General features: G+C 40.0%; 1 protein-coding gene across 2 annotated transcripts in view; it reads left to right on the plus strand.

Annotated features, from left to right (window-relative positions):
- The first annotated feature begins 5,743 nt into the window (after positions 1–5,743).
- Positions 5,744–26,668, plus strand: part of il6st.S (interleukin 6 cytokine family signal transducer S homeolog) — a 45,853-nt gene continuing 24,928 nt past the window's right edge. The window contains exons 1-4 of one of the 2 annotated variants that reach the window (XM_018240972.2): positions 5,744–6,259; positions 19,091–19,177; positions 21,789–22,085; positions 24,951–25,071. In XM_018240972.2, coding sequence (XP_018096461.1) covers positions 19,117–19,177; positions 21,789–22,085; positions 24,951–25,071 — 479 coding nt within the window. In that variant the 5' untranslated portion in view covers positions 5,744–6,259; positions 19,091–19,116. 2 annotated transcript variants of the gene reach the window in all.

Here is a 26,668-nt window from a genome sequence, read left to right on the forward strand (position 1 = left end):
TGGCTTACCCCTTCAGAGAGGTTTGGATCTGGCTCACTGTGCAGCAAGTAGTATTAGGTAAAAAACATGAAGTTTGGCAATTATAGACAACCTACAACAAATTATGTTTCAATTGTAATTATTAAGACGTTTTCTAATTATAAACTTTGGGATAAAAGAATCCTGTTTACTGTATCAATTTGGCTAAAATCTAAATTCAGCTCAGATCAACAGAGGAAGTCAGCACAATTGCTGAGGGGGGGGTAGGGATTTAAGAATAGTTTTGGTTATAATTGCATGATGAGGATGAAAAAAGGCAGATTTTGGGGTCCCGCCTGAAGTCTCCTGACACTATTATGAATCCCCCAAATCTACAATTTTCCTATTAGCGGTGATACACAGGAAAAGAAATGCACACGGTTTGCTAAAATGAAAATAACTGTGGTGTTGTACATATGCATGTAATGTCATTCACAGCAACGTCACTTCCAGGCCAGATAAATCTTCGCAGCATATCTACCTACTATTATAAATTGACAGCTCTGCAAATTGGGAGCAAACAACCTGATGCTTGCTTCAGCATGGCTATAAGGGCACCTTTGGATACCTTAATATTTTGTTATACTTGCAGAGTAAACTAGTTATAACATATCACCCGGAGAGTACGTCATAGAGTTAAAGGGATAATGTCATGGGACATGGGTTTTTACTATTGAGCGCTGTTCTTAGATCTACCAGGCAGCTGTTATCTTGTGTTAGGGAGCTGTTATCTTGTTACCTTCCCATTGTTCTGTTGTTTGGCTGCTGGGGGGAAAAAGGGAGGGGGTGATATCACTCCAACTTGCAGTACAGCAGTAAAGAGTAATTGAAGTTTATCAGAGCACATGTCACATGACTTGGGGCAGCTGGGAAATTGACAATATGTCTATCCCCATGTCAGATTTCAAAATTGAATATAAAAAAAATCTGTGTGCTCTTTTGAGAAATGGATTTTAGTGCAGAATTCTGCTGGAGCAGCACTATTAACTGATTCATTTTGAAAAAAATTTTTTCCCATGACAGTATCCCTTTAAGGACTGGAGCCCAAAACTGCACTGTATACTCAAGGTGAGGTAGCTTTGCATGCCTCGAGTTAAAGGGGTGGTTCACCTTTGAAATAACTTTTAGTATGATATAGAGACTGATATTCTGAGACAATTTGCAAATGGTTTTCATTTCCTATTATTTAAGGTTTTTGAGTGATTTAGCTTTTTATTAAGCAGCTCCTCAATTTGCATTTCAAGCAATCGGGTAGCTAGGGTCCAATTACCCTAGCAACCATGCATTGATTTGAATTTGCTCTTTTTTATACAATAAAGTATTTTATTTGCTTTAGTAGCCAAGTAATGGCTCTGCCTGGAATTAGACAACTTGCTTTTTACAAAAATCCAGAGATCTCATATGTTGGCAGTTAATGGAGTGCTCATTGGCCATTTTTCAGCAACCTGTCTAGGGTTAATAGAGGGCCATTTCTATAGTGATTATAATGGGTTTAATATACTGGTTATCCATTTTCTGTAGTAAGTATTCTGGCATGTCTAGGGATTATATGACTGTTATCCATTTTATTTAGAGCTTATACTGGCATGTCTAAGACAAATATGCTGATTATCCATATTCTGTAGTAATAATACTTGCACATATAGGGTTAATATACGCAGGATCCATTTTATTTAGTGATTTCACTGGCCTGCCTGGGGTTAATATGGTCATTATCCATTTTCTGTAGTAACGTTTGGGTCATGTTTTTATAGAATGGGTGTGATGCACGGAAGATCTTTATGTCCCTTTTTCTGTTTTTCATATGTTAGGAGGTATGTACTAGGGATTGGACACTTGTTGGTGAGCACTACCTGTCTGTTACTAATGCCTTGCCTGTGGTTAATAACATCAAGGAAGTAATTATTCTGAATACTGTGAAGTGATTGTATTGTGAGTCTCTATTCTGTGAGACTGTTATGTCGTTCCAGCAAATATACATTTAACTAGACAAGGAAAAACCACCAATTTATAATACGGGCCCTAACCTGTGATTTCAGGGCTAGGGTGGTGAAATACAGGCAGGAGTTAACCCTAGTCATAATAAGGGTTAATATATATTATATCATGGCATATCTAGTAGGGATGCACCGAATCCACTATTCTGGATTCGGCCGAACCCCCGAATCCTTCGCAAAAACCTTACTTAGCGAACTGAATCCTAACTTGCATATGCAAAACTTCCTTGTTTTGGGACAAAGGGTCACGCAATTTTCCTGCCTGCCCCTAATTTGAATAGGCAAAAGAGTTCGGCTGAATCCGAATCCTGCTGAAAAAAGCTGCATCCTGGCCGAATCCTGGATTCGGTGCATCCCTAATATAGGCCACCATTGGGGGCACAGGGGGTACAATCGTCCTGGCTTTGGTAGATTTAAAGTTTAAAGTGGGGTCGTTGCCAAAGCCAAAGAGCTGAAGCAGCTGAAAGGAGCCAAAGCCACTGAAGAAGTTGCCATCTCTGGGGAGAATGAAGAAGACTGCAGACAAGCTTTTGGTAAATTCCACTTTTTTAATTAAACCCCTGGCCGCCAATGTTTTTTTCTTTGAGACCCCTGACCACCAATGCTTTTTTTTTTTACTTGTAGGGGGATGTCCTAGCCACCAATGTTCGCCAGGGGAGGGACCCTGGCCGCCATTTTTTTAAACTTGTAAGACAGACAGTGATGCCCTCTCCTCCGACATTCCCTGTTGAAGCTCGGCTTTTGGGTTTAGGTAACAGGGGTCTCTAAAAATGGTGGCCAGCAGTAGTGATGTGCAGGTTGGGGTGTTTTGGGTTGAAATTTGGGTGACCATTTCGGTTTAGGGTCGGGTGAGACTGGGTCAGATTGGGAAGAACACGCCTCCTCTTCTCCTGAAGATTTCTTGTCTCATACCTCCCAACTGTGATTTTTCAAATGTTGAGAGGTATGTTGTCTTGGAACCAGAAGTAACATACAGAGCATACCTTCCAATTGTCCCTTTTTCTGCGGGACAGTTCCAATTTCTACAGCTCAGCCCGTAGTCCCGGGTTTTTTACTGAAATGTCCGGAGTTTCTCTTTGATCTCCTGCACTGATGCCAGAAAAAGATACAACGTTTCTGAAACTTTTTGGCAGAGAGCCCAGAACACTGAGCGGCTGCACTTCGATACATTTGTAACAATTTAAGATAAGCAAAGATACAATTGTGATTATTAAGGCAATTTTACCATCACTAGCAAAACTGTTATAACATAAAACATTGTCCTAAAACTCCAAGAGATTTGTTCAGACTTTCATAACCTGCCAAATTTTGTACAATGGACATGGTAATTAGGGGGCATGGCCAGGGCCGGATTTGTGGCAAGGCCACAAAGGCCCGTGCCTAGGGCGGCAGATTTTCAGGGGCGGCATGCTGCCCTAACAACATCCACATTCGTTTGGAAATTTCCCGCTTGACAGTCTCCATATGCAACATCATGTAGCCCAAATCCGTACATTGGCTAGTTTAAATTAAAAGCCCAGTTTCGCTGGAAAACCGCCAACCTGACAACTCTGTCCTGGACACGCACAAGAAGGGGAGGGGGCAGGGTTGCCAGGTCTAATTTTCAAAACCAGCAAAAGTCAGCTACAAAATCAGCCCAAAACTAGCCAAGAGGCAGTTCAAAAGTAGCCCAAAAATGGCACAATATGCGGAGTAAAAAAAGTCTAAAAAATAATTGAATATATGTGAAAACATAACTTTTTCAAATGTTCACGGTTTCCTATATTTCTCCATGAAACAACATGGCACAGATTCGCCCCATCAGGGGTGTAACTATAGAAGGGGGCCCAGGAGGTATAGGGGCCCCAGAATAAATAATAGGAATAGGAGCAGGCCTGAATAGAAAGATGATTAGTAAAGTAGGAATAACAATACATTTGTAGCCTTACAGAGCATTTGTTTTAGAAGGGGTCAGCGACGACCAATTGAAAGCTGCAGAGAGTCAGAATAAAAAGGCAAATAACTATAAAACTATGAAAAATAAATAATTAAAACTAATTGAAAAGTTGCTTCGAATTGGCCATTCTATAACACACTTTAAGTTACCTTAAAGGTGAACCACCCCTTCCCCTGGGCGGAATATGAGATAGCTCAGACAGAAACGACTTGACTCCTCTGCGCTCACCCTCTGATCCCCCCCATTTCCTCTTTTCCCCTTTCCCTTTCTTTTCTTGTAAATATATCCTTTTTCCCCTTTGAGAACTACAGAAAAGCATCATTAACGGATTAGGCAATCCCGGCCATGTAACACAGGTTGAATAAAAGTAAATGATGATAATAAAGACAACGACGTGTTCAGTTAATAAATACGAAGGTTTATTTGCTGCATAGAGTTACATGTATAGAAATGCTTACAACTATGTCATGCCAATCTGTGATAATGTAACCAGTTTTACAACTTACATGACCATACATGTGCTAATGCTATGCTTGTTGAAGTTTAATAGAAAATAAAAATGGTGAACCACCCCTATAATTAGGGTTTTGTGTGTTGGGTGCAGGTTGAGTTTTCCCTGACTCGCACATCTAGACAGTGTCGGAATGGCCTGGCGGGACACCTGAAAAAAACCCAGTGGGCTCGACCCTCATGGGCCCCTGCCAGGCCAGACCCACTCTCCCGATATTGGCGGAGCGGCTCCTTTGTGCATGCTCCGAGCAGGCGCGTCGCAGTAGGGGTCCGACCCTGCATCTAGAGTTTCCACCTTTTCTGGAAAAAAATACCCACCTTCCTATATATTTATCTTTTTTCCCTATTAATAACATTGGGATTGACCATCATTTTTATCGGCCAGCCAGGTGGCAACCCTACGCACATTACTAGTAGCCACATGTACATGAATGGATGGAGGACCTGGAGGGATGGAGCCCTTTGTAGATTTAGTCTATTATATAAACATGAAGGGGCTGTAAACATTGTGGAGTTGAGACCCCCATGGAATATTGATATATAATACACAAAAGCCGTGAATATCTTGTAAATTATATCCTTATAAACGGTGAGTAGTGATGTCATCAGTTATAAACGGTGAGTAGTGATGTAATTTCTGTCACATGACTCACTAAAATTTGTGTATTATAATAAATAAAGTACCCCCAGTTGTAAAATATGAGGATATTAGAAGTTACCTCGGAGTTCCATGACCTGTATAAAAACACTCGGCCTTCGGCCTCGTGTTTTTATATGGTCATGAAACTCCTCGGTAACTTATAATATCCTTATATTTTACAAGAGGGGGTAGTTTATTCACTATATAATACACAAAAGCCATGAATATCTTGTAAATTATATCCTTATAAATGGTGAGTTCTGATGTCATCAGTTATAAACGGTGAGTTCTGATGTCATCAGTTATATCTGATGTCATTTCTGTCACATGACTCACTGAAATTTGTGTATTATAATAAATAAAGTACCCCCAGTTGCAAAATATAAGGATATTAGAAGTTACCTCGGAGTTCCATGACCTGTATAAAAACACTCAGCCCATGAAACTCCTGGGTAACATATATCCTTATATTTTACAAAAAAGGGGATACTTTATTCACTATATACACGTACAAACGGCAATGAGACACATTATGCACCAGATACATCTTTTGTGATTGCGCTGTTCTTCAAATACACAAACTGAAGAAGGAATAAATGTTGCAGCTGCAGGTTATGGAATGCATTTGGCATGGGCTCAGACAGGGGAGAGGTGTTTACTGGAAGTGCCTCACTGGGTCTGGGAATGGGACACAGACAGCCAATAGGACACTTCTCCCTCAGCAGCACGGGACTTTGCCAACCAATAGGATCATGGAATACGATGTACATTTTAGGACATCCTTCCCCCCGATATCATTGAGACGCTTGCGCCCAGCCCCTCTGTTATGGCCACATTTTAATCTTTGATAGGGGCGTCAATCTCTACCTCGGTTCCTCCCGCTTACGTCACTCCTCCTCATACTCCGCCTTCCACAGGGCTTGTTATCTCTGAAATCTCCTCCCCTCGCCGTCCCCTTACTGTTTGTGACAAGCAGAGGGGGGAAGTGAGCTGTAGTTTGGGAAGTCACGTGCCCTGGCTCTCCAATGTAAGCGAAGCCATTGGCATCTCGGGCTGAACGCAAATTCGCTGCCCTGAGGTGATGTCTGGGGCCGGGAATTAGCGGAGGGGCTATTGGGATATGTTTCCTACACGGACATACGTGTGAATCCGCCAAAGGTAAGAACTATATATTATTACTTGTGTTGGGGTTGTGGGAACTTTACACTTTTTTTTAGTTCGTTGAGTTGTATCCGCTGCTTCTTCATCCTCTCGGCTCTGCCCCTTATTAGTGACGCGACTGGAGCTTTGTGGGTCCTGCTGCCCAACTAGGGCCCTCAGTAAGTGACAGTCAGTAAGTGACACTCGGTAAATGAAAGTCGGTAAGTGACACTCAGTAAGTGACACTCAGTAAGTGACACTCAGTAAATGACAGTCAGTAAGTGACACTCAGTAAGTGACACTCGGTAAATGAAAGTCGGTAAGTGACACTCAGTAAGTGACACTCAGTAAGTGACACTCGGTAAATGACAATCAGTAAGTGACACTCAGTAAGTGACATTCGGGAAATGAAAGTCGGTAAGTGACACTCAGTAAGTGACACTCAGTAAATGACAGTCAGTAAGTGACACTCGGTAAATGACAATCAGTAAGTGACACTCAGTAAGTGACACTCGGTAAATGAAAGTCGGTAAGTGACACTCAGTAAGTGACACTCGGTAAATGACAATCAGTAAGTGACACTCAGTAAGTGACACTCGGTAAATGAAAGTCGGTAAGTGACACTCAGTAAGTGACACTCAGTAAATGACAGTCAGTAAGTGACACTCGGTAAATGACAATCAGTAAGTGACACTCAGTAAATGAAAGTCGGTAAGTGACACTCAGTAAGTGACAGTCAGTAAGTGTCACTCAGTAAATGACAGTCAGTAAGTGACAATCAGTAAGTGACACTCGGTAAATGAAAGTCGGTAAGGGACACTCAGTAAATGACAGACAGTAAGTGACATTCAGGCAGGGGAAATCATTCAAGGCCTCACAGAAAAGCAGAAAAGATACTTGTCCTCTTTGATTCCATTGTGAGACATGGCATCAGATGTAGCTGAGTGAGTATAACAAGGCAAGATAGAATAAATAATGGCATGTCCCAGTATCCTCAGCCAGCCAGGGATGAGAGCCGTAGTTCAGTAACAGCTGGAGAGCCACTTGCTGGATTATAAATAGTTGTTGTTACAGAGTATATTGTGTCTTTGGCCCTGCAAACAACAAAGCAATCCTCATAGTCTGTGTAAGGGTCATTTACAGCTACATGTGCTCACTTATCAATTAGCCAGGTTCATTTTATACTCCAGCCTAATTGCACAAGCGGGAGTTGCAATTGCATCAAACACTTGTGATCAAACTGCTCATGTTTTGCTGTACAGATGCATTTGTGCTGAAAATGTTTGTCATTCTGTCACTTGGCATCAAAATGGCATTGGCACCCTGTTCTTTAGGTGCAATTCCACTCAGGGGCAAGGGGCTGCTTTGAGTGCAAATACCATCTGTTTGCACAACGGGAATTTTAGTGTGACTACAACTGTGGCTGTAAATGAAACCATTGTGTTGTTTGTGCCCTTTACAAGTCCCTCAGTCTGTTCCTGGTCTCCGTAATTTTAGGATTCTTGTTCATTCATGGATCTCTTCTGATTGAGCTATTTCCAGCAAGCCGTTGGGTTACTCCCCACATTATTGTTCTTCTCCAGCAGGGAGTCGTATCAGGATGCCAGTAACACTTTACTCTCATAAATTGCAGCTGACTGCATTTTAAATAATGGGGCCTCACACGGGTATTGTGCCCTCGAAAACTAAGGCCTGTCTGAACAGTAACTCACTGCAGCCTCTGACAGTCTTGGGGCATTATAGGTTAAAATTGGACTTTACCAGTATGTTCCCAGTCCCTCTGGATTAAAAAATAGAAACTAGAAGGGGGTGTATTTCTGTGTGCCCTGCAGCTCCGTAGCAGTGAAATGGTAAAGACATTGCAATGAGGTGTAAAATATTTGCCCAAAACCTTAAACATGCTCTATGTTTAAGGTTTTGGGCAAATATTTTTTTTTTGCCTTCCTCTGGATCAACTGGCAGTTAGGCAGGTTAAAAAAAGTTAAAAGGTTGGACTTGATGGACGTGTGTCTTTTTTCAACCTAAATTACTATGTTACCTGATTTCTCATCCAAACATATTTGCATATTTACATTTAATTTTGCAGTAATTGTGAACAAGAATATTGTATTCAGTTGTCCACGGCTTTTAATTTAAGGGCTCAAATTCAGCTCTGCAGAACAATTAAGATTTGTCCAAATCCTAAACTGAAATCTAGATGAATTGCGTCCCGAGTTAATATACACAGCATTACCCCGATGCTGCCTTAATTGTTAAAAAAGAGGTTTGGAAATGTCCCAGGCTGCTTGGAAAGTGAACGTTTAATTGCGAAGTAACGCTACCCCATTGGGTTTTGTTTGAGGTTGTCTTGAACCGCTGGTTTCCCCGAGTGTGGTTTGTACATTGAAAACCAGACAATAAGAGAACGGTGTGACTGTCTTTACCTGCAGTTGCACCAAGCAATAATGGTGTTCTGCTCCTACAGCAGATGCCACAGACTTATAGTATAGTAAGTCAGGTTGAAAAAAGACACACGTCCATCAAGTTCAACCATTTAAGTCTCTATATAACCTGCCTAACTGCTAATTGATCCAGAGGAAGGCAAAAAAACCCATCTGAAGCCTCTCCAATTTGTCTCAAAGGGGGAAAAAATCCTTCCTGACTCCAAAATGGCAATCGGACTAGTCCCTGGATCAACTTGTACTATGAGCTATCTCCCATAACCCTGTATTCCCTCACTTGCTAAAAAACTATCCAACCCCTTCTTAAAGCTATCTAATGTATCAGCCTGTACAACTGATTCAGGGACAGAATTCCACATCTTCACAGCTCTCACTGTAATAAACACCATCCGAATATTTAGCTGGAACCTCTTTTCTTCTAATCGGAATGGGTGAAATTGCATCAGCTGGAAAGACCTACTGGTAAATAAAGCATTAGAGAGATTATTATTTGATCCCCCTTATATATTTATACATAGTTATCATATCACCCCTTAAAGGAGAAGGAAACCCAGTCGGTGCAAAAACTTTGTGACTTTTGGCGCATGCGCAGTAGATCCGTACTGGCAAAATGCTCCTACTGCGCATGTGCCGGTCAAAGCAGGAAGAAGATGGCATCGGTGAACTCCGTAGACTGGACCTGCGCAGAAGGGTAAGTAACAAGTTAGGGGCATTTGCCCAGTGAGACAGGTAAGCCAGGGGGGAGGGGAAGCAACACAGGGGAGAGGGGGAGGGTTTTTGCGCTGACTGGGTTTCCTTCTCCTTTACGGATTGTTTTGTCTCCGATATAGATTCTTGCAGTTTAGTTACCATCAAGTACAAGGTACTGGTTTTTATGACAGCGAAAAAGGAAATACATTTTTAAAAATTAGAATTATTTTCTTAAACTCTATGGGGTATATTTATCAAAGAGTGAAGTTAGACATAACCACGGTCCACTAGAGTGAAATACCACCAGGCGTATTTATCAAAGGGCGAAAGTGAAAGTTCACCCTCTGATAAATACGCCTTTAAGAATCCCATAGAAATGAATGGAGAGAGACAGTATTTCACTCTAGCATCACTTACTTCACTTTTTGATAAATATACCATTAAAGGAGATGGCCTTCCTGTACTGTGGAGCTTTTTGGATAACTGGTTTCAGGATAAGGATCCCTTACCTACCCGTACTTTTAGTAACGCAGGGAATTTTGTCATCTGCTCCTTTACAGTAAAAAAAAGTCTAAACGCCATTTGCAGTGGTTTTCAGATGGGACAAATATAACCATTTGAGTTAGTGTTTAGTTCAGGAAGTGCCATGCATATGGTACTGGCATCTGCGTGCTGCTGGAGACCAAAGGAAGTGTCTGACAGTATAGAGCAGTAGAGGTTGCTTTCCTCTCGCAAGTGCATTTATATTTTGGGTAAATGTTTTTAAAAAATGTGAAAAAACATACAACTGCAAAATCCTTCAGAATGATACCTCCCGACTTGCCAAGCTTGAAAAATCTGGGCATATTTGGTCACATTTCTCTAAACCACACCCACTGTATGTCCAAGACCCTTCTATTTAAAGCGAATCCCTTCTTCTCTCAGATCTGAGTTACATCAGTAGTTCCCATCCGGAGTGGGGGGGGGGGCCTGAAGCAGTGGCAGTTAAGACTGAAGGCCAGTTATGGTCAGATTTGCTCTCATATAAGTACCTGAAAGCTCACCTTAAATGCAGGTTATAGTAAGCTTTGGTGTGGATACTCTCTTGATATAATTGAAGATATATATATATATATATATATATATATATATATATATATATATATATATATATATATATGTGTGTGTGTGTTTCGGTCTCCTTCCAAAGCTGGCCATAGATGCAAAGATCCGATCGTATGAATCAACGTACGATTGGACCTTCCCATCTCCCGACCCACCACTAACCATTCAGGTCAAAGTCTTACCATTCCGATCAAATAAAGTAGAAAAGAACAGATCAGCTGATGTTCTGCCCCTGACAGCAATCGTATGATAGTTATGTCCGACCAAAGCTAGTGACAGTCTCCCTCTGAAAATCGTACGATCGGCAATACACGCAGAGATATTATCGGCAGGCGACAGCAATTTTCTAACCTGTCCGATCGACCAAACGACCGATCTCCGCCGGATGAAAAATGTCGGGACTCTCCACACACGGTCCGAAAATCGTACAAATCCACGATTTGTACGATCAGATCGTTGTGTCTATGGCCAGCTTAAGACCTTTATCAAGTTTAAATAATATCACAGATTTAAATAGATAAAATGCACTAGCACAGCACTCACCCAATCACATGTTGTGGACCCAGTCATGTGTGCGAAAACCTCACCAGTCACATAACATTAACCCCATCATGTGTGGAGAAAAAAGAAAGCATCCCTGTACCGAAGAAAATAAGTCCCAAAAAGGAATACAATGTTAAAAACAAAGTACATCTACAGTAAATCTACAAAGTAGCAGAGACAATTTCATCAGATCCATTTATACAATGTAACAAACGGTATACAGGAGTGTAATTCTGATTACACAGAGGAAAATTATTTTTGACTTAAAAAGCACAAAAGGGAAAAAGATGTGATTTTTGATTAATAAATCAACACAATTTCACTAAACTACAGAGAGTGCTGATCTTCTTTTCATATATTATCCATATTTGGATCGTGCACCTCTGGAGAGAGAGAGAGAAACCCCGCACAACTCGTAATCTGCTGTGTTGTGTGCCTGGGTGCTATCAGCAAAAGAGCATCATGGATATCCAAGAAGTAGGCGAGCACTACCAGGTCTTATTAAGTTTATAGATGAGATTTATAGATGAGGCTTCACTTTGAGAAAGGCTAAAGTGCTAGCCAAAACGTCAGCTACTATTTGCTAAATAAATCTCATCTATAAACTTAATATATATATATATATAGGAAAGTATCCCCTTTCAATCAAACTCAACCCCCAGAGCAATTCTTAAATCCCTACTTACTCTCTGTTTCTATGGAAACAACTAAAAAGGAAAAGGGGGTAATGCTTGTTCCCTTTGGTATCTCTATATCATGCTTGACACAATCAAATAGCTCCTTCTGTATTTATTTATCTCATTGATTGAGTGATTGAGTGATCCTATAAAGTGCAAGTGCTTTATTTAATCAAATTGATGAAATAACCTCTGTTGAGGCTTTTAAAACGGTTAATTTATATTTTAAACCGTTTTAAAAGCCTCAACAGAGGTTATTTCATCAATTTAATTTAATAAAGCGTTGCTAATCTTTCATAGTTCCAGTTAGATTCATTTTATTCACGTTTCCCCACCACTATGGTTTGTCTCGGATAACCTTCTCCTTTAATCCAGTGAGTCATATCATTTATTCATATTCATACTTGAGTGTCTGCTACATGAGTGCTTTGTGCATCCAAACCTTGGCTCATGCACCTAACTGAATCAATTAAATCACATTAAAGGGGTTGTTCACTTGAAACAACTAGTTGTTTTCAGATAGATCACCAGAAATAACGACTTTTTCCAATTACTTTCTATTTTCTATGTGTCACCGTTTTTATAATATGGAAGTGTAAAGTATCATTTTCACCTTCTAAAGCAGCTCTAGGGGGTCACCGACCCTGTAAGCTGTTCTAAATTGCTACATTTAGTTGATACATTTGTTATCTTTGTCCCTGCTTAGCAGAATCTCTGGGTTTCATTACAGGCAGCTGTTAGAATTGATACAATAGTTGCTAATACTCTGAGAAATGTATCAACTACTTGTATCAATTTGGAACAGTTGTCAGGGTCGGTTATGATCTGATCATTTATATAGGGCAAATAAAGCAATAAGATTTTGATTGTTTTGTGAATGAGAGCCCTAGTTTATATGGTCTATGCATTAGAATTTGTGCAATGTTATAGAATTTTTTTTATTCTTCTAATAGACTTGACTCAAATGTTTGCTTATTTATTAAAAACTCTGAATAAAATTAAGAAAAAAATACAAAACCTTGAATGTGTACCCTATTTATCGTTTTCAATGGGTTGAAAAGTTTAAAAAAAAACAGCAAAAACTGCTGTAAAATTTGGCATAGACCGCTCGAATTGACATCTACATAAACCTGGCAACTTTTAGATGCTGAAGTTTTACATTTGAGTTTAATGTGTGTATATTTTTGTAGTCATGAGTTTTAGCTCTAAATTGGGGCAGAAATTCCCCTTTGTGGAACAGCGGCTGCAAAATCAGCAGTATATTTCAGTGATGTATTTTGGGAAGGAGTTTGCTTGTGTTTTGTCTATAACTGGTATTGTGTTATTTACTTCAGCGGAATGGAGTGTCTACTTCTGCTTCCATTATAGCCACAAAAGTTCTGCTGGCTACGTCTCGTTTGTTCTTCTGTACAAAACTTGGTACAATACAAGTGCACAGGCAGCTCTTTACAAAACGGTGAAATGATTTACTAACCACCATATTGATATGCTGCATACCTCCCAACATTTTGGAAATAGAAAAAGGGACACAAAGATTTGCTGCGCATAGAGTGGCGAAATTGTTTGACCCACACCCATTTTTGTGGCCACACCCCTAATCACCATGTTCATTTAACAAACTTTGGCAGTTTATGAAAGTTGTGAACACATTTCTATGGTTTTTATGTGTTGTTACGGTTTTGCTAATGTAGGTGAAAATGCCCTTTAAGCTGCAAGCCATAGTTTCCCCAAGAGACCTGCATATATTTACAATTGTTTCTTTGCTTATCTTAAATTGTTACAACAATATCTAAGTGCACCTGCCACATATTCTGGGCTCTCCGCCACAAGCCAATTAAGTTTTAGAAACGTTGGGAGGGACAGTTGGGAGGTATGATGTTGTCCTTTCCACCTGTTTTACCTAAGGGACCTGAAGTTGAAGCTTTCACAAGAATTCCTGTTTCATATTCTTGGAGCATTCATCAAAATTTATATTGCACATTTGCGCTTTTTGCCTAAACTTTTTATATATACACATTGCAGCTTTTTTTCCTCCCCCACAGTGCAGATAAAGGTTTGGATTGGCCTGCATTTTATACGCCAGCAGAGAAAAGTGAATCCCCAGCCTGTGTGCCATTGTGCCAGTCCAGTAAAGGAGAATCCACACCCAGAACACCCCACGAGCCAGTGGGCAGCTTTGCTGTTGTTCATGTAGCATCAGACTGTAAAATAAATACATTGTGCTTAGCAGAATTTTCAGACATTTTGTGGTTTGTGGTGTCCTGAAACTCCCTACTATGTTTCTTTTTGGCACTTTTCCCCTAAGAGTACAGATTGTAAAGAATCACTTACCAATGTCTTTGTTGTGGTTTGACTTGTGAAATTCACTCTCATGAACACCATTCTAATAATATATGGATATTTTGAAAACCGTTACCTGTAAAGTGATCATGACACCCCGTAAATTATAGAAAGTATCCGTATTGCTAGTAATAAAGCAGCACAATCTTCTTTTCAAAAAATTGGACCCTAAGCCCTGGCTTAGAGTCCTGTGCGGAACCAATTTGTTGAACCCGACCTCTAACCCGCATACTTACCCGCTTGGATCCGCTACTTGACCCGCAAGTAACTTATCCGAAACCTGATCAGCGACCCGCTGACCATCAAGAAACAGGAAGTACTGTCATTGTAAACTGGAAGTGACATCATTGGAAGTTGGGAGTGATCAGAAAAAAAGGAGTAAAAAAGGAAGCAATGTCATTGTAAACCGGAAGTGACAGCATTGGAAGTAGGCGTGATCAGAAAAAAAGGAGTAAAACTCGCTATTGAGAAGACCCGCGACCCGAACCGCAAACTCAGCGAACCGCTGCCCTGCGTCTATACCCCGAAACTTCTACCTGCAACCCGCAGGGTACTGCAGGTTTTTCTGGGTAACCCACAGGTACCCGACCCGCAGCAGGACTCTACCCTGGCTCAGTGGTACCTTCCAGATCAGCTAGTGATAAGGAAAGATTTGCTTTTTGGTGCTTACATAGGCTGTAGTACAAATGCATCCAGTATTCTTTGCTGAAGCTGTTTGCAGTGTGTAAAGGTGGCCATACACTGTAAGATTCACTCATTTCTTCCGATAGGCCCAGCTTGGGTGGGCTATATAGTGGTAATGCAATTGGTTTGGCCCAAGAAATACGAAAAGTCATTGTGAAGAGCGTATCAATGAGCCGATGCTGTCCTCAATCTGACAGAGGATTAAAGCCTCGGTCGAGAGGACTTTCAGAGGGCCCCATGCATGGGCAGATAAGCTGGCGAATTTGTCGAAAGTACCCGAAACGGCATCTTAAATCTTCCCATACATGGCCACCTTTTATAATGATTCCTTTGAACTGATTTATGGGGCCCTCAGACAGGCCCATGTGACAAATATCTGCCGGAAAATCGTCCAATGGACAGGTTTGATTTTCAAGTGGGATCAAGAAGCGCATTGGCTAGTGGATGCGATCCTCTCTCCGATGGCTCATATTCCTGCATTTGGTGGGCATATTGAATGAAAGATCTTTGGGGACATTCAATCAATTCTAGGAGTTTGTCAGCACTATTTCAAAGGGTGGATAAAACGCAGGCTTGTCTTTATATTAAAGGAGAAGGAAAGTCTGTTTGCACTTGGGGGTGCCAAATGTTAGGCACCCCAAGTGATTGTATTGACTTACCTGAAACCCCAGGGTTTTTCTTCTTTCTTCAAATTTCCCCGGGAAAACGCATGCGCAGTTGAACGAAATAGAGAACTTTTTAGTTAAAGTTCGGCTTTTCCTTCTACTGCACATGCGCAACCTCGTTTAATGTGTGCCATGTTATACAGTGTAGATAGATATAATTATTTCTTTGTGGGGCATGAATGGATGGAGATTTGGGCAAAGAGAGGGTGGAGTGGACAATAGAACAGATAGTGGAAGAGATGATGTGAAATGTTTTAGAACCAAAATCATTACAGCTTGGTGTGCGTACATTTTCTAGTCAGAAAAGTGGTACTGTACATACCAGAAATTAAACTTGTTTTTTTTACATCTATCATAACATTGTCAATGCATGATATTTATAATTTTGCCATAAAAGCATTTGCCCAATGCTCTTTCATTACTTATGTGATGCCCCATGTTCCTCTGTGAGGGGTCTGCCATATTTGAGACTGATATGCAGTCAGTTTGGCGAAACAGTCAAGTTTAGGAATTTCAAGTAACAATTACTTACAGAAGCAGAACTATCCATCAACATGACCTATAGGCAACTTTTAATGTGCATTAATATCTTGAAAAGTAGTTATTTTTCCTGTCCGTGTCACTTTAAGGTGGCTGTGTAGAGTCGGACATTGGCTGTTCACTTGACCAGTGTTGGTCCTTGTAGATATTGATGAAAGACCAAGTTACATTGTAGTTACAAAGTAGGTTGATAAAAGACCAAAGTCCATAAAGTTCACCCCCCCTCCCGAAATGAAGATGCTGTAGTATAAGTACTGCGCTGAGCTGCTGATCTAATTTACAGCTGATGGGTCTGCGTGGGCCCCTATCTAATCTAATTATTGGCCTGGGGGGTCAGACTAAACCACAGTGGTTTGGGCAGATTCATAGGAGGCCAAATAAGGCAAAGATCTGTTTGTCTGGCAATTGGCCACGAAGCTCTAAATAAAGATGAGAAGATTATTTCTATGCATTATTTGGAGCAGCTCAGACAGACAGACAGACAGACACACACATACACATATATATACACACATATACACACAGACACACAAATACACACACAAAAAATATATACACATACAGACACACATATACACACACAGACACATATAGACACATATACGCACACATACACACACATACACAGACAGAAATACATAGAGACGCACAGACACACACAGCTCTCTCTCTGGGAATAGGTGGGCACTGTAAATTGCATTATAGAGTAAATATTTGAATATCTGAATAATGTTACAATTATTTCCACACCGCAGAGCCCAGTGTATTACTCATTGCACTTCCAGAAAACTATGTGTAATTATTGTTGCAAAATAGCTGGGACCCATTCAGCAGCTGCCATTATTTCATTTGTAGCCTGTAGTGTAGTGACTTTCCTTCTCACTATTCCCACTGCTTTTGTGTATGATTGAGAATAGATTCTTCTTCCTAAGAAATGCAGTTGGTAGACAGCCCAGAGCATCCCTGATTCCCATGCTGGAGCACTCCTCTGGGACATTTCATTCTTTCAACACATTTGTTTAAGCCATGCCTCTTTTCTAATGATCTCTGCTTCCTGAAATCCTTTCTGTTCTACTGCCCGTCCTCTTCTGGGAAATTGCTTGCAACATTAAATGCAAATCTCTGCCTCTGCTCTGTACACTGACCATATAATATAAGTCTTACAGCTCACTAAAAACACTGGACTTACTCACTGCTTCCGAGTGAGATGGACTAGCAGTTTTGGGTTGGAAAAAACTGTCACATCCAGAAAATCAGGTCCTTGGGATGACGTTCCAATCAGTTTAATACGAGATTGCATATATAACATGGTTTTTGAATCTGTAAAGTTGATTTATAGAAATAATTTGTTTTCCTTGTGGTAAAGGGGTAGCTCACCTTTTAATGTAACTGTTGGGCCTTATTTATCAAAATCGGCATTTTTCTGATATTTTGATGAAAAAAGTCAGACCAAACTAGAATCCACGATATCCTTGTTTATTATTACAAAAGTGCAATTTAATTGGATCTGTAACAAACACGAAAAAATTTCCAAAAAGCCAGATTTTTTTCTGGATTTTTGCCCGAAAATTAATTCCAGTGCAGACCACAAAATCTTCCAAATAGGATAGGGACTACTCCCATTGACTTATATACAACTTCGGTAGGTGTCAGATGGCAGATTTTCAGATTCTAGATTCAGACTTTTTACCATCCTCGGATATGATAAATCTCCAAAAATTGTATTTTATAGTTTCATAAATAACCCCCTTAGTATGTTATAGAATGGGCAGTTCTTTGCAACTTTTAAAGTGGTCTTTAATTTTAAAAACGATTTGCTTTTATTTTCTAGCTAGCCCCAGCGGCCAAAAAAAAAACTATGCTTCATGAGGCTACAATTTTATTGTTACTTTTTATTCATTATCTTTCTATTCATACCCTCTCCTATTAATCTTCCTGACTCTCATTGACATCACTGCCTGGTTGCTAGGGTTATTTGGGCCCTAGCAACCAGATCGCTGCTGGACTTCCAAACTGGAGAGTTGCTGAACAAAAAGCTAAATAATTAAAAAAAGACACATAAAAAACGAAGACCAATTGCAAATTGTCTCATATTATCACTTTCTACATCAGTGATCCCCAACCAGTAGCTCCTGAGTAACATGTTGCTCTCCAACCCCTTGGATGTTGCTCTCAGTGGCCTCAAAGCAGGTGATTATTTCTGAATTCTGGGCTTAAGATGGCCATAGACGCAAAGATCTCATCATACGAATCAAGGATTCGTACGATTTTCGGCACGTGTGTGGAGAGTCCCGTCATTTTTCGTCCGGTGGAGATCGATTGTTTGGTCGATAGGACAAGTTAGAAAATTTCTGTCGGCTGCGGGTAATATCTCTGCGTGTATTGCCTATCGTATGATTTTCAATGGGAGGCTGTCACCAGCTTTGTCAGACATAAATTTCGTATGATTGCTGTCAGGGGCAGAACATCGACTGATCTGTTCTTTAACTACTTTATTTGGTCGGAATGGTAAGACTTTGATCTGAGTGGTTAGTGGCAGGTCGGGAGATGGGAAAGTTCGTTCGTATATTGATTCGTACGATCGGATCTTTGCGTCTGTGACCAGCTTTAGAGGCATTGGTTGCATAAAAACCAGGTGTACTGCCAACCAGAGCCTCTTGTAGGCTGATAGTCCACATAGGGGCTACCAGTAGCCAATCACAGCCCTTATTTGGCACCATCCAGGAACATTTTTCATGCTTGTGTTGCTCCCCAACTCTTTTTACATCTGAATGTTGCTCACAGTGAAAAAGGTTGGGAACCTCTGCTCTACAGCATACTAATATTAAATTTTAAGACAGCCCCCTTTTATTAAACATAGAGGGACAGATAAAGCCCCCTACCACCTATATTATGGGGCTTGACTCTTGCTTGGTGCAGCAATCCTACTTCTCTCTCTTTCTGGCATATTTACTTCATACAGAGCAGACAGTGTCCTACATAAAAAGCCCTGTAAAAATTAATAGAGCTCTGGAGGTCACGCTGTAGTAAAACAAGCCTGTGTGTATGTGTTTATTTTATTTCTTTTTCCAATGCTCAAATAAGATATATTGTTTTTTTTAAAAATTCCGTCTTTAAACCTTACCAATCACTTGAATGTAGCTTAATAATATTCTTATTTTTTAGGACCTGGAGTGAGGGTGATAATCGTGATGAAAATGAAGATTCGTTTTTTCTGTTTGATTTCTTCGGTTGTCTTGATTGTTCATCAAGGTAATTTAGATATTTAATTTTTATAACCCACACTTGGCATAATACATTTGTTTGTTTGTTTGTTTTGTCTGTGTGACTTTTTAAGCTCTGTTCTTTTATTTTGTCAAACAAGGGATTTTCGGTTAACAGAGCCAGCATAACACAGTGGTATTTGGGTTTTTTCTGCTCAGGCTTTCCATTGGGGTTCAATATTGGGTCTGGGGCACGCTTCGCTTGTAGCAATGTTTTATGTGTACAAACTGCTATTAAGCATTAGCACCAGGAATATCGAGAACACGGAATACGTGTCCTCCTTAAAACTCACCTACTTGAACTTCAAAACTGCCAATTGAAGCACATTTTAAGACATCTGCTCATGCAGCATATAATAAAAGATCATGGTTTTTCAAAAAAATTTTTTTTTTTGGTTTTTTAATTGTTTGCCTTCTGAATCTATCCAGTTTTCAAATGGGAGTCACTGACCCCAACTAAAAACAAAAGCTCTGTTAGGCTACAAATGTATATAGTACCCCGTATTGTGCTCAGTAGAAATTATTGAGTGCACAGCCTGTGTTAACCCCACCATGAAGAAAGAAAAATTGACTTTCCTTATATAAACTCTATTTTTATATAGGTGAGTAAACGTAAACATTCTCTTTTACAACTTGCACATAGAGATCTTATCTTGAGACACAGACACAGCTCCCCTTCTGATATGGGTTGTGTGTGTGTGTGACAACGCCTTCATAAGATTCTGTTTCTAGTGCCTTGGGGTAGTGGTGTGGGGATCAGAGTACAGCTGAAACTGACTATAAGCTAAAAGCATCCGGATTCATTGAGCAACCTGTGAGTCACACCCACTAATGGTTGTTGTAACCGGAAGGGGTTAACACATATGTGGTACACTTAATAATTTCCACTGAGCACAATACGGGATGCTATATACTAAACAATATTCCCCAATATACATTTGTTTCCTTGTTTGTACCTGTGCCTTTGGCGCTGGCTCTTATTTTAGATATCGTGAAATCACCTGCTCTGTCGAGCAAGAGAATCTGAGCTGTTTCAGCCAAAAGTCTGTGCACAGCAGGTAAACAATCAGAGGACAGGATGTCCCCAACCCCATTACTTTATTTACTTAAAGGGATTCTATCACAATTTTTATGGTGTTTTTTTTAAATTACACGGTTTATGCTGCAAATAATTCACTCTACCATGTAAAATTTCATTCCTCAACCAGCAAGTGTATTTTTTATTTATTTATAATATTGGTGTGTAGGTGCATCTCAGGTCATTTTGCCTGGTCACGTAGTTTCAGAAAGAGCCAGCACTTTAGGATGGAACTGCTTTCTGGCAGGCTGTTGTTTCTCCTACTCAGTGTAACTGAATGTGTCTCAGTGGGACCTGGATTTTACTATTGAGAGCTGTTATCTTGTCTTATGGAGCTGCTATCTGGTTACCATCCCATTGTTCTGCTGTTAGGCTGCTGGGGGGGGAAGGGAGGGCGTGATATCACTCCAAATTGCAGTACCTCACACAAGTCACATGATTGGGTTCAGCTGGGAAACTGACAATATGTCTTGCCGCATTTCAGATTTCAAAATTAAATATAAAAAATCTGTTTGCTCTTTTGAGAAACGTATTTCAGTTCAGAATTCTGCCGGAGCAGCACTATTAAAGTGGACCTGTCACCCAGACACAAAAATCTGTATAATAAAAGTCCTTTTCAAATTAAAAATGAAATCCAATTTCTATTTTTTATTAAAGCATTCATAGCTGTTGTAAACTAATTTAAACATCTCAGCTGTCAATCAAATATTGTCTGCCCCTCCTCTATGCCCTGGGCATAGAAGTGGGGCAGACAATTACTTTCACTTTCCATTCAGCACTTCCTAGACGTCACTGCTCTCCCCACATTCCCCCATTCTCTTTACCATTTAATTGTGTAGCCAGGTCATGGGGATGGACATCAGGTCCCCCATTCTGGTGCACAAACAAGATTCTGAGATGATGCAAGGCTTTCCTTAAAAACAGTGTCCACAAAATGGCTCCTGCCTGCTTGCTATCATTTTGAATTCCCAGACTGAAGGAAACAAGATTCAAATAATTTATACAGTGTAATTAAAGTTATTTTTGCTTGACTAATGTGATAAAATAGGATTTTGAATAATTTTTTTGGGTGACAGGTCCCCTTTAACTGAGGCTCTTTGAAAAAAACATGTTTTCCCATGACAGTATCCCTTTAACATCTAGAAACACACAGGTCTAGTGGCTTAATGGGAAGTCACAAAGACAAGGACCAGAAAATCCAAAAATGTCAACTCTTTAGCACAGCTGCAGCCTTTAAACGGGGGGGGGGGGGGGGGGCTTATCTGTGGATTGCCAATTTGTCAATTTGTTTTTTTAGCTTATCCTTTGCTTGGCAAAACCAGCAAATGGTTTATTTCAAACAGGTATATGGAAAGTGAAACTGGTTCAGTTTTCTTCTTTTGAAAATAACAAAAAGTGTAGTTATTAAAGGAACAGTCATGCAGTATTCTCAACACAACCCCTATTTATTGAACTTATGTTGAAAAAGGAGATATGGTGCCATTTTAACCTTTTTTTTATTTTTTTTAAATTTTTATTGTAGCTGAACTAGTAAAGGTATGTGGTCGCATATTTCCGGACCCTGGTATCGTGCATGGTGAAAGGCCGTTCACAGCTTACTGTGTCATTAATCAGACTTGTCTCAGAGAAGATGCCAGTAGAATATATTGGCTTGTCAAAGGTGTTAAGGTACCAGAGACGCAGTACGAGATCTTAAACCAAACGACTTCAAGTGTAACTTTTGAGAACCTTACTACTCTGAACAGTCCTCTGACGTGTAATGTAATGGCATCTGGACATGTTGCAAATACACTGTATGGAATTTTCTTCACATTGGGTTGTAAGTATGCTGAATTTATCTGTTTCCATCATAATCTCTAGTGTTATTTAAAGGGGAAGGAAAGGCTAAAATAGAAAAAGGCTAGAAATGCTGTATTTTGTATACTAAACATAAACATGAACTTACTGCACCACAAGCCTAATCAAACAAATGAGTTTTGTTTTCAAAGTTGGCCACAGGGGGTCACCATCTTGTAGCTTTGTTAAACATCTTTGCAAGACCAAGACTGTGCACATGCTCAGTGTGGTCTGGGCTGCTTAGGGATCATCATAAATTATCAAAACAGCACAAGTCAAATAATATCTGCCAGAAGCTGATACAGCAAGACTGATTAATAATCAGAATATACAGACTGCACTGGGTCCTGTGTTGTCATGTCATCTAATGTGGATTTTATAGTTTTTGTATTGTTTAATACAAACTTTCTCCAACTCTGCAGAACCAGTGGCTGCAGCAAAATAATCCTTTATCTGTTTAAATCTGGATCTTTGTCCCTGCAGCTGGAGTTGGAAACAGTAAAGGGGATGTAAAGGCAAAAATAAAATCCTATACAAATCTCCGTTGCAGACTGCTCTACACGGAAACAAACAAAGCTGCTTGAGTTCTGCATGGCTGGGAAGTAAGGCGGGGGCTCCCCCTGCTGTTCATAAGTATGATTGTTTCCCTGTAGAGCAGTTAGGGGCCGTCTGACAATTCCTATCCACAGCAGTAAATGAAGGCAGAATTTCACTGTATACAGTCATTTTTTAATGAAAGTATATTAGAGATAGGTTTCTATTTCATTAAAGAAAGTAAAAATGAGATTTTATTTTTTTTTGCCTTTACATGCCCTTTAATGAGCAAGTGAAGCCAAGGTAAACATCCGCTATTTTAATTTGACTTATGACACAGTGCTGCCATATTGCTTTCCACAGCCATCAGTGCTCTCTTTGTTTAGATAAGTCCCTCTGTTCCAGCCTCATGTTGGAGCTGGTATCCTCTGCATTATGCATACACAGTGGGGCTCATTTATAAACACTGGGCAAATTTTCACTTGGGCAGTAACCTATGGTAGAGTCCTGCAGCGGGTCGGGTGCCCGCGGGTTACCTGCAAAAACCTGTTGTGCCCTGCGGGTTGCGGGTAAAGTTCTGGGTGCGGGTATAGACGCGGGTCGGCGGTTTTGCGGGTCTTCTCAATATCGATTTTTACTCCTTTTTTCTGATCACATCTACTTCCCATGATGTCATTTCTGGTTTACAATGACAGCACTTCCTGTTTTACAGGCATCTGCCTGTAAAAAGCCAGTCGCTTATTGGTTGCTATGAGTAACTGCCCAGGTGCAAATTAGCACAGTGTTTGCCACATCTTGCAGGGTGATTGATGAAAATGATGGAGGGGGAATTGTAAATCTCTGGTGCCACTTCCCCCATCCATGATCAGAAAAGTGCAGGTATGGGATCCGTTATCTGGAAACCCGTTATCCAGAAAGCTCAGAATTACGGAAAGGCCATATCCCACAGACTCCATTTTATCCAAATAACCCAAATTTTTTAAAATGATTTCCTTTTTCTCTGTTACAATAAAACAGTAGCTTGTACTTGATCCCAACTAAGATATAATTAATCCTTATTGGAATTAAAACCAGCCCATTGGGTTTAATTAATGTTTAAGGGTTTTTCCAGTATCTTTAAGGTATGAAGATCCAAATTACAGAAAGATCCGTTATCCGGCAAACCCCAAGTCCATATGTGCTTCCTTATTAGCTTTGTCATATCATTTAAATACAGTTATCTTTGCAGCAGTCAGTCGCAACAAAGTAGCAGTAGTACAGATGGCTAGCACTTGACTCATGTCAAATTTTTAAAAATGATTTCCTTTTTCTCAGCAGTAATAAAACAGTAACGTGTACTTGTTAAGATATAATTAATCCTTATTGGAAGCAGAACCAGCCTATTGGGTTTATTTCATGTTTACATGATTTTCTAGTAGACTTAAGGTATGAGGATCCAAATTATGGAAAGATCTGTTATCCAGAAAACCCCAGGTCCCGAGCATTCTGGATAATAAACCGCGTACCTGTACATGTAACTGCTTGCTGGGTGGTAATTTCCTCATGAGGATTCAACATATACCGCAAATATAAATAAAGGACTAGGGATGCACCGAATCCACTATTTTGGATTCGGCCGAACCCCCAAATCCTTTGCGAAAGATTCGGCCGAATACTGAACCGAAACCGAATCCTAATTTGCATATGCAAAATAGGGGTGGGAAGGGGAAAACATTTTTTACTTCCTTGTTTTGTTTTTATGCAAATTCGGATTTGGTTCGGCCGGGCAGAAGGATTCGTCTTAATCCTAATCCTGCTGAAAAAGGCCGAATCCTGAACCGAATCCTGGATTCGGTGACTCCCTATAAAGGACACATCCTTTCAACGTTCAGTGTATGGTTAAAAATTAGGGATGCACCGAATCCAGGATTCGGTTCGGGATTTGACCAAGATTCTGCCTTTTTCAGTAGGATTCGGATTCGGACGAATCCGAATCCTAATTTGCATATGCAAATTGTGGGGAGGGCAAGATTTTACTTGACTGTTTGTTAAAAACCAAGGAAGCAAACCGATTTTTTTCCACTTTTTCCTTTCCTGCCCCTAATTTGCATATGCAAATTAGGATTCGGTTCGATATTCGGCGAATCTTCCAAGATGGATTTGGGGATTCGGCCGAATCCAAAATAATGGATTCGGTGCATCCCTATTAACAATAGCGCCACCTAAAGGAGGGAAATGGGTTTTACTCTTACTCAGTGGAGAATCCCAGCTGTTCTTATCACAGTCCTGTAACTGTAGTTTAATAGAGCTGATGATATTTTGCATGTTTTTCCAGTGCCTCCAGATAAGCCTACGAACCTGACGTGCATTGTGTATAACCAAGACAACCTGACCTGCACTTGGGACCCTGGAAGGCCTACTAATCTGCCTACAAACTACACTCTATCACACCGATGGTAAAGTTACTTTTACTTGCAAAAAGATTGGAAGTGAATAATGTGGGATCCTGTATATACTATTGTAGATTATAAGGCTAGTAGTAGTTGTCAAGGGGCTCCATGTAATGAACTCTAAAACAACTTCATATATCCCTTTCAACTGTAGACTAAGGGGCACATTTATCAAGATTCGAATTTTGAATTCATGTGAGCTTTTCTCATCTCACTTGAATTCGATTTCACTCGAAATTCGATTGGGGGAAATGTATTTAAAAAATCGAATATTGGAATTTTGTTGAATTTTACAGACCTGAAAACTCGGATCGAATTCGACCAAACTTGATTTAGAAAAAAACGTGAATGTCAGGAAGGCTACAAACATCTCCACATTTGTTACTGGACCTCTCCCATTCACTTATACATTCATTCGGGAGGTTTTAGGTGGCGAATAGTCGAATTTGAATTCTTAAAGAGCATGATAAATCTCGAAAATCATATTCAATTTTTTTAAAAAAAAAAAAAAAGTCTAATCGAGTTTGGATAATTCTCTAGTCGAATTTGAGAGTTTTGACCATAAAAAATGTGAAAATTCGAATTTGAATTTTCAATTGACCTTTAATAAATCTGCAACAAACGCAAAGAGTTATGAGTTTTCCTCCAAAAATAAACCAAAAGGTAGTACATTTCAAGTACATTTATTAGGACATGACAGGTGACCTCTAATGTCCTAATACATTTACTTGTAATTTTACTACCTTTTGCTTTATTTTTGGAGGAAACTCCTAACTCTTTGCGTTTGTTTCATATACATGCACCTATAGACCGGGGTGAACTGAGTATATCCTCCTCTTATGATTTTAGCTTTTTTTTTATTGCACTTTCTAAACTTTGTTAGTGCTAAAATTGGCTTCCAGCACAAATTTTTTGTTAATCTTAAAGGGATACTGTCATGGGAAAACATGTTTTTTTTCTGCACTGAAATCCTTTTTTCAAAAAAACTGATTTTGTTATATTCAGTTTTTAAATCTGACATGGGGCTAGATATATTGTCAATTTCCCAGCTGCCCCAGCCCCAGTCATGTGACTTGTGCTCTGATAAACTTCAGTCACTCTTTACTGCTGTACTGCAAGTTGGAGTGATATTACCCCCTCCCTTCCCCCCCCCCAGCAGCCTGACAAAAGAACAATGGGAAGGTAACGAGATAGCAGCTCCCTAACACAAGCTAACAGCTCCCTAAGAACATCACTCAATAGTAAAAGCCAAGTCCCACTGAGACTGATTCAGTTACATTAAGTAGGAGAAATAACAGCCTGCCAGAAAGTAGTTCCATCCTAAAGTGCAGGCACAAGTCACATGACTGGGGGCAGCTGGAAAGTGACAATATGTCAAGCCCCATGTCAGATTTCAAAATTGAATATAAAAAAATCTGTTTGATCTTTTGAGAATTGGATTTCAGTGCAGAATTCTGTTGGAGCAGCACTATTAACTGATGCGTTTTGGAAAAAACATGTTTTCCTATGACAGTATCCCTTTAATAAATCTGCCCCCTAAGTGACTATTCACTATGTTGCCCCGGCCTGGGTCCCATTTGGGCACGTGCCAGTGTGGGTTTGC

This window comes from Xenopus laevis, chromosome 1S (genome assembly GCF_017654675.1).
Source record: "Xenopus laevis strain J_2021 chromosome 1S, Xenopus_laevis_v10.1, whole genome shotgun sequence".
Taxonomy (NCBI): domain Eukaryota; kingdom Metazoa; phylum Chordata; class Amphibia; order Anura; family Pipidae; genus Xenopus; species Xenopus laevis.